The sequence below is a fragment of the Anthonomus grandis genome, chromosome 11 (genome assembly GCF_022605725.1).
Source record: "Anthonomus grandis grandis chromosome 11, icAntGran1.3, whole genome shotgun sequence".
Lineage (NCBI taxonomy): Eukaryota > Metazoa > Arthropoda > Insecta > Coleoptera > Curculionidae > Anthonomus > Anthonomus grandis.
The window spans coordinates 29,963,057-29,972,323 of NC_065556.1; the positions used below are offsets into that span (position 1 = coordinate 29,963,057).

A 9,267-nucleotide genomic window follows, 5' to 3' on the forward strand; every position below is an offset into this window, starting at 1 on the left:
GTACAACATAACCTCACTTCTATTAAGAGCGTCAGATTTGATTACCTTAATTTTGTAGTTTTTGTATTAAATGTTATAATATTCCGAGTAAGGGTTTACCATGAACTTATAAATATAACTATTCAACTTATATTTATAAGTTCCTGCTTCACACACACATTATTTTGGTTGCTATGTAGTAAAAACCAACAATAAACTGTCAATGTCATCAACGCATTTTTTTTTAGGTTTAGAATCAGCTGTTTTTTGCTTACATATAATTTTTCAAAATAAAAAGAAATAATTGCTAGAAAACTACTACAGGCCTAAAATAACAAACTAAGACAAAATGGGTAAACGACAACATCAAAAGGACAAGATGTACCTTACGTACACAGAGTGGTCTACATTATATGGTGGAAAGAAAGCAGGAACTCAGTCGAAAGAAGAACTAAATTTCAAAAGATTACCATTTGATCACTGCTGTTTGTCCTTACAGCCGTATGAAGTACCATTTTCCGACTTGGACGGCAATATTTTCGATTTGGATGCCCTAATACCTTTCTTAAAAAAATATAAAGTAAATCCTGTAACTGGTAAACCACTCGATTTCCATTCCCTGGTGCAGTTAAATATTAACAAAAACAGTGATGGAGAATTCGAATGTCCAGTACTGTTCAAACCTATAACAAATAGCTCTCATGTATGTGCAATTGCGACAACTGGCAATGTATTTTTATGGGAAGCCGTAGAGCAGTTGAATATTAAAACTAAAAATTGGAAGGATCTACTTAATGATAAGCCTTTTGAGAGGAAGGATATTATAGTTTTACAGGACCCAAATGATTTGTCCAAATTTAATATTTCACAGTTTCATCATGTTAAGAAAAATTTAAGAGTGGAAACAGAAGGTTAGTAAAAAATGTATAATTGGTAGTTTTGTCTTATATCCCAATAATAAAACATATATTTATTTATGAGACAGATAAAATACCTAATTATAGAAAAATTGACAAAATAAAATTTGTAGTACCTTGCCAGTCATCATATCAAATTTATTATTCTCTTTCTACAGAGCTCAATTAAATAATGTGTGGTTCTCTCAGAAGAGGTTTTGATATCTTTAATATCTCCTTCACAGAAATTAAAAAGCTCCTATTTTAGACTCCTCATATTAAGTTGACTTTCTCTTACTGTTGACTATCCCAATGTATCATCTTGTTATATATTTATTTATTTATTTATTTAATATATCAACGGGCTTTGGCCCAATATTACAAAAAAATATAAGAATAATAATTGGATGATTAAACTAACCTAACCCAACATACAATTAAAGCTTAGAATATAAAGATTACCTATAACTTGGAACAATCAGTTCAGAGAAAGAAAAAAAAAGAAAAAAGACAATACTTATAGTTAACACAAAGGAACAATTACCATCACAATTCACAACACCTTATAGTTCTAGTTTAAGACAGCATTATCAATTAATAAGATTTAATTTCTTAATGATCCCTGTGCGCCCCTCAAAGCAATCAATTACATCAGAATACTGATTAGCCAGCCAGAAAAGAATTGTGACCATAATTTGTGTGGTGTGTTTGGCTGTAAAAAGAAGTAACTTGCCTTGTTGACCTAGGTGGAACATAAAGACCTATTTTATCAAGAAGTGCAGGACAAAAGCTTTGAGAGTGAAGGATGTTGTAAAATACTTTCAAATCTTTATGTCTACTACGAGTTTCAAGACTTCTCAAATTCAATGAGGCTTCCATTTGCTGATAGTCCAACTCATCCTGATAATTTATAGGTACTCCATTTTGCTTAAAGGCAATATATCTTAAGAATTTATGTTGTACACTTTCAATCTTATGAATATGAATATTATAGCATGGTGACCAAACACAGGAACTGAATTCTAGATGAGGACGCACAAGTGCACAATAGAGCAAACAAATAGACGAAATATTATAAAAGTCCCTTGTGCACCTCTTGATAAATCCAAGCATCTGCAGAGACTTGGTAACTGCCCCCGAAATGTGCGGAATATAACTTAAAGGGCTATCCAGTGTCACACCTAAATCCCTAATATGAGAGACAGATTTCAATATGGTGTTACCAACAAAATAGGAGTGGTTTACGGGGTCTCTATTTCTTTTAAAGGACATTGAGTAACACTTTCCAGCATTTAGATCCATACCATTTGTTGTACACCAATCAACAAGCCCATCCAAATCCGATTGGAGTCTGAAACAGTCCTCCAGAGATGAGACTCTTAGGAAGGAAGAACTTTAAATCATCTGCAAAAAGAAAAAAGAAGCTGTACTGAAAGCATGTTGATATATCATTAATGTAGAGGTTAAATAACAAAGGCCCTAAGTGGGATCCTTGTGGGACACCAGACAGCACCAAAATTTCCCGAGACTCAAAGCCCAGAACTCTAACGAGCTGCGTTCGACCCACCAGGTAGGACTCAAGCCATTTTAGCAGTGGATCCCCAATCCCTGATCTTTTCAACTTAAAGATCAAAAGCCTGTGATTAACCCTGTCGAAAGCCTTGGAGAAGTCGGTATACAAAGAGTGCACTTGATACCCCCTCTCCAAGGACTCAGACAGAAAATCAGTAAAGGATAGAATATTCAGTTCCGTAGAACGACCTGCAATAAAACCAAATTGTTCATCTAATAATTGGCCCTGAAGAAAAGATGTAAGGACAACACAAACAAACTTCTCAAACAATTTAGGAATTGTACTAAGAATACTGTTTGGTCTATAATTCTTAACCTGCGAGCTGTCTCCAGCTTTAGGGATAGGTGTGATAAAACTGGTCTTCCAGTAGTCTGGAAAAATACCGGAAGTTAAAGACAAGTTGAAAATAATAAATAGAGGTCTCGCCAATAAAAAACTACACTGCCTTAGAAAAACCGGTAGTAAACCATCAGGTCCAGGACCCTTAGTCACATCCAGTCTGGACAGTTCGGTGTAGATATCTGAAATTGATATTTTAAGACTAGAGAGTTGAAAATGGTTAGAAGTCAAATTTTGAGGAATAATGCACTGTTTGTCAGTGTACATTTCTGAAAAATATGCTGCAAATAAGTTCACAATGCCCTCACCTGAAGAGCAGGTAATACCATTGTAAGAAATCACACTGGGAATTGCAGAGCTGCCCTTTCTGGAGCGCACAAACTTCCAAAAGTTTCTCAAGCTGCTATTCAGGGAAAGCTCTGTAGCATAAATATAATCATCATAACACTGTCTTGTTAATGATTTACATCTAGCCCTAATATTACAAAACTTAACATAATCAGAGTTCAATTTTGTGTTCATATATTGCTTATGCAAGTTTTTCTTTTCAACAATCATAGTTTTAAGTTCTGTTGAAAACCAAATCGGAAATTTTTTAGTTGAATATTTTTTCAAAGGAACATAAAGATCAATGCACAAATAAATTATTTCATAAAAAATATTAATCATTTCATTAACAGATCTGTTTAAGAATAAAACGTCCCAATTAAAGCTTGAAAGAAAGGTTGAAACCAAATTAAAATCCACTGAGCTAAAGTCTCGATAAAAACCCTTCCCAATAATCTCACCACTCCTAGCCCGAGTCACTGCAAGAGTAAAAGATAAGGGTGGGTGGAACCTGTCAGGTATTACAATAGCTGCCTCAGCCAAGGAAATGTCTAGATTCTGGTTCTCACTGAAGATCAGGTCGAGCATACAGTTGGTTACATTTCTAATAGTATTGACCTGGTATAAGTTGTGATAAGAGCACATAACTGACATAAAGGCTTCAATGGCTTCCACTTCGTTGGGTGATGCAGGTTGCACAGCAGTGCCAACAGAACTGAGTCCTTCGACAGACCAGGCAGAATGAGTCAAGTTAAAATCACCAAGAATGCATAGCCTACAATGGAAAACTGATAATATATATATTCATAAATATTATCAGTTTTCATTTTAGTAAATAAGATGAATTATTATTGTATTTGATTACTTAAAATCTGTTCTCTTGCTTTGTAATTAAGGTTCTCCTGTTAAACAGTATACTAAATATAACTTATTGCCTAACTTTCAGAGGAAATATCTGATAAATCAAACCCACAAGCGAGACTTAAAAAAGTGAATCCTGAAACAAGAGATACACTAGCCGAACTGGAGAAAGATTATAAGGCTCCGACAATTGAAATAAATAAAAAGGAAACTTATGAGAAAGCTGATAAATTTAATGCGGCCCATTATTCCACTGGGGCTGTGGCCGCCAGTTTCACTTCTACCTCCATGAACAGGACTCTGGTGCATGAAGCAGCTATCAGACATGAAGACGAGGTTCGATATGAGAGGGTTAAAAAGAAAGGTCAGTGACAGTGGACAGTTTCTCTCCCTAGTAATTAATATAATGAGGTTTTCTTATTTCAGGTTATGTAAGATTGGTAACAAATCTTGGGATGTTAAATTTAGAGTTATATTGTGATCAGGTACCTAAGACATGTGAAAACTTCATAAAACATTGTGAAAATGGATATTACAATGGAACAAAGTTTCATAGGTCTATTAGGAACTTTATGGTAATATTTGCTGTGATATTTGGTTGTTTTCTCATGATTGCTTTAGATTCAAGGGGGTGATCCTACAAATACTGGAAATGGTGGGAAGTCAATTTGGGGTAAACCGTTTGAAGACGAATTTAGGCCTAATTTGTCCCACAGTGGACGTGGCGTACTCTCCATGGCAAATTCTGGGAAACATACTAACGGTTCTCAATTGTCAGCAGGATATAATATGTATTATTTAATAACTTTTTAAAAATATTCCTTTTTAGCTTTATAACATTTAGAACTTGTAAACAGTTGGATAACAAACACACCATTTTTGGTAGAGTTGTTGGAGGCACAGATACTCTTAATGACATGGAGCGGATCGAGGTAGACAACAAAGATCGCCCGATTTACGATATTGTCATCTTAAATACCCAAGTTTTCACTAACCCTTACGATGAAGCAGACGAAATTGTGTGTATTTAGCACTGCAGTTTTGGTTTAAGCATCTTTAAATTTAATTGAAATTTCAGTTATCAAAAGAACGTGAGGAAGAGTTAAACAGAGAAAAAGTGGAAGTCGAGAAGGAACAGAAAAAAGTGACGAAACAGGCGCCCCTTGTGGCATATAAGAGCGGGGTTGGGAAATACATAAATCCGACAGTCATTAAAAGGTTGGTTTTTCTCAATTTCCGTTTATTCTTAAATATCTTGATTTGATTGTTTTAGTGCCAAAAAGGAAACCGAAGACAATTTAACAGAGCCTCCGTCTAAGAAGAAAAAAGGATCGTATGCATTTAACTTTAACAATTGGTAGATGTAGAATAAATTATATAATAATTATTGCTTTGTTTGTTTTACTCAGAAACCAGTAAAATTATCGTTATCTGGCCACTACTCTCTCCTTAGCCCTAATCAATCAGGCTTTCGTAAAGGCTATGGTACAACATCTATTTTATTGCGCGTTCTAGACGACATATATGAAGCAGCTGATAAGGGTAATACTACAGCACTGGTTCTGCTTGATTACAGCAAGGCTTTTGACACGATAGATCATGGATGAATCTAAACCAATGGACACAAGTTCAGGAAATAGTCGACATACCTTTGTTCCTAGAAACAAAAGGCCCCGCGTTTTAGAACTATGCCCATCAAATTCCTCCAGAAAGTATTGAATATAATCTCGATTCCGATAATACCTACTCCGACTATTATAACCCTTATCAGAATGATCAATATTATTATGACGATAATAATTATTACCATCCGTATAATCATTTTCCTGATAATTCATTTTCCAACCCGATCGAAGATGACACTTATAAAAGTGACGACATAACCATTTCTAACGAACAACAAAATTTTCAAAACCCCAATATCAACACGCACCCAACATAATCCATTTAAATAACATTAGATCGGATTTACCATATATTTATATTGCTGACCTAAATGCATATTTTTTAATAGACACCGGTAGTAGTCGAAGTTTAATGAACCCTAAACTTGCTTACACGTTTTATCATAAATTTATTACAAATGAGAAATTTAATATCCAAACGGCACACGCTATGTCCTATCACAATGAAGTCGCTAATATTCCAGTTTTTAAAATCTTTAAATTTAATGGTTACCATAAATTTTATTTGTTCGATTTTTCGCAAAAATACGATGGACTTATTGGTAGTGATTTATTAAAACAACTTAACGCTAATATTGACTTAAAAAATTGTAAATTAATAACACAAAATCCTACCGACTGCGCCAGTTAAATGTAGTCAACACGAAAATAACTTTTTTTTTTAATTATTATTAAGTATATAACAGTAACTTAATAGTAATGTCATTATATTCTTAATGGCAAGGCAATATATATATATATATATTTATAGTGTTGGTTTGCTTAGTAATCAAATAAGCAAATCAATAGGTAATTGGTTAGCTGAATAGGCAGATTTGTAGCGTGTAACTCAAGCTTCTGTGCGCTAAGTTGAGTTCTTTGGGATTTTCTCTTTCGTCCATTCGTTTTTTTGAGAACTACCTATTAGATAGAACTCAGTCAGTGCGTTTTGAGGATGGGAAATCATCGTTGAGGCCTTTGACTAAAGGCGTGCCACAGGGATCGATTTTGGCACCCTTGCTGTTTGTTATTTATACGTGTGACGTGGATTCTATTGTCAATAATTGTATAATTCAACGATACGCGGATGACACCCAAATATATACCAGTTTTTCTAAAGCAAATGCGGACGAAGGTGTTCTTCGATTGAATGAGTGTTTAGAGTCAGAGCTGAATATTCTAAAAATATTGGGTTGCGACTGAATCCGTCGAAGTCAGTCGTAATATACATTGGTCCTGATCATGAGTGGGCAACGAATAATTTGGCTATTCATGTATCCCAAACTCCAATCCCGATCGTGAGAGAATGTAAGAATCTCGGCATCATACTTGATTCTAAGTTACGATTTCGCAGCCAATTGGCAAGGGTCCTTCGAAGGTCGTATATGTCATTGCGGAATCTGTACAAAAGTAAAGATATACTCGAACTGCCGTTGAGAAAGGTTTTATGCGAAACATTGGTTCTCTCTCATACTGCTTATTGTGATTTTGTGTATGGCCCAGCCCTGGATGTAACATCAAAAAAAAGATTACAACGCTTGCAGAATTCATGTATACGTTTTATTTACAATTTAAGGGCTCGTGATCACGTCAGATACAAGTTACCTACACTGAAGTGGTTAAATATGCAGGATGGAGAGACGGTACACTTCGCATGCTTTCTTCATAGAATCATCTCTAGTGGAGCGCCTGAGTATCTTAGAGATCGTTTAACTTTTGAATTCTTCACTCATGATCGTATCACACGTCAAACTACCCTTTTAAATATACCAAAGCATCGCACAGTTATGTTTCGACGTAGCTTTTCGTTTCTTGCTTCAAAATTATATAACAATTTGTTGCATAATAAACTTCAAAATTGTAGTTAATTGTCAAGTTTTAAGAAAAACGTAAAAGGGTTTATGCTGAGTAAATATAGTTCTATACCAGGGTTGTGAACTTTTAAATATATTTGGATTTAATTTTGTAAATTTCTCATTATCATAATTATTGTAACTAATTAGGACTGTTTATACCATGTAATTTATAATATTATGTATTGCTGATTTATGTATGCTCGGTTAAGCAAACAGCCTTGGCTGCCCTTCGCCGAGTTTAACAAAAAGTCGTTTATTATTATTATTATTATTATTACCTTTCTTTTGACATAGAACTTTAAATGATTTAAAATAGTCTTATCTTATTTCATTTTAGTCAAAAATGACCCATTGGAGGCTTTTGTTGTGATGTTGCTTTAATTTTATTCTTCCAGGCATTTGAATAAAGCCTAAAGGCATAAATTTATCAATTTATGCCTTTAGGCTCCGAAGATCTTCCTGACATCACCAGAGAAGAAGTAGAACTAGCATTGTCTCAAATGAAAAACGGTAAAGCACCAGGGGAAGATGGAATTACAGCTGAAATGATAAAACTTGGGGGAAGAACTACTGTAGGAGCAATTTCGGGGATCATCGGCATGAATCGGGAAGTCCAATTTTCGACAACTTTTTCAAGCATCTGGGGCCGTATCTCGGCAATAACGCGGCGAATGTTTGCTTCCAAGTGATCCAACGTCTGTGGTTTATCTTTGAAGACATGTGACTTCACATATCCCCAAAGAAAGTACTCCAGGGGTGTGAGATCACACGATCGTGGAGGCCAGTTCACTGGTCCATTGCGTGAAATTATGCGATCATGGAATGTTTCCCGCAATAAATTGATAGTGTCACGCGCTGTGTGGCATGTTGCACCATCTTGTTGAAACCAAAGCTCTGCCACAACAAGTGGAATCACAAAAAAGTCGGCAATCATGGCTCTGTAACGTTCTCCATTGACTGTTGTCTTCTGGTCGTTATCATCTTTAAAAAAATATGTGCCAATGATTCCTCCTGACCATAAAGCGCACCAAACTGTGACTTTTAATGGATGTAAGGGCGTCTCAACAAACGCTTCTGGATTTTCTCCACTCCAAACTCGGCAATTTTGCTTATTGACGAAGCCGTTCAACCAAAAATGAGCCTCATCGCTGAACAAAATTTTGGATTGAAAAAATGGGTCAAGCTGAATACTGTTTACCGCCCATTCACCGAACGTACGGCGCGCATAATGGTCACGCGGTTTCAGTTCTTGCACAAGTTGGAACTTGTAGGCTCGCAAGCCAAGATCTTGCCGCAAAATCTTCCACAAAGTAGATGGACACAGCCCCAATTGTTGTGCACGATGACGAATCGACTCATTCGGGTCCTCTTCAACACTATGCTCCACAGCAGCAATAACTTCTTCTGTGCGCACTGTATGGCGTCTTTGTGGATGCGTATTATCAACTAGAGTATGCGTGGTACGAAAACGATCCATGGTTTTTCGAATAACTTGCTCGGATGGCCGATTATGTCGACCGTAAAATGAACTTACCGTGCGCTGCAGTAAGTTTCGCGAATTGAACTATGATTTTCAAAATATATTTGCACAATTTGAAAGCGTTGTTCTGGAGTAAGTCTATTCATTGTGAAATGGCAAACTGTACTGACCTCGAATACATTACCAACTGTCAAATTGACAATCACCAGAAACAGTTTTGACAACTTAAAATCCAGACCACTAAAAAAAACACCCTTTATATGTATATATTGGGCAGATAAAGAAATTTGAT

General features: G+C 35.6%; 1 protein-coding gene across 1 annotated transcript; it reads left to right on the forward strand.

Annotated features, from left to right (window-relative positions):
* Positions 1–227: 227 nt before the first annotated feature.
* On the forward strand, positions 228–5,362 carry LOC126742393 (RING-type E3 ubiquitin-protein ligase PPIL2). The gene is made up of 7 exons (XM_050449043.1): positions 228–890; positions 4,061–4,339; positions 4,402–4,550; positions 4,597–4,748; positions 4,805–4,994; positions 5,054–5,193; positions 5,249–5,362. The coding sequence occupies exons 1-7, from the start codon at positions 329–331 to the stop codon at positions 5,334–5,336; spliced, it is 1,560 nt and encodes a 519-aa protein (XP_050305000.1). The 5' UTR covers positions 228–328; the 3' UTR covers positions 5,337–5,362.
* Positions 5,363–9,267: the final 3,905 nt, after the last annotated feature.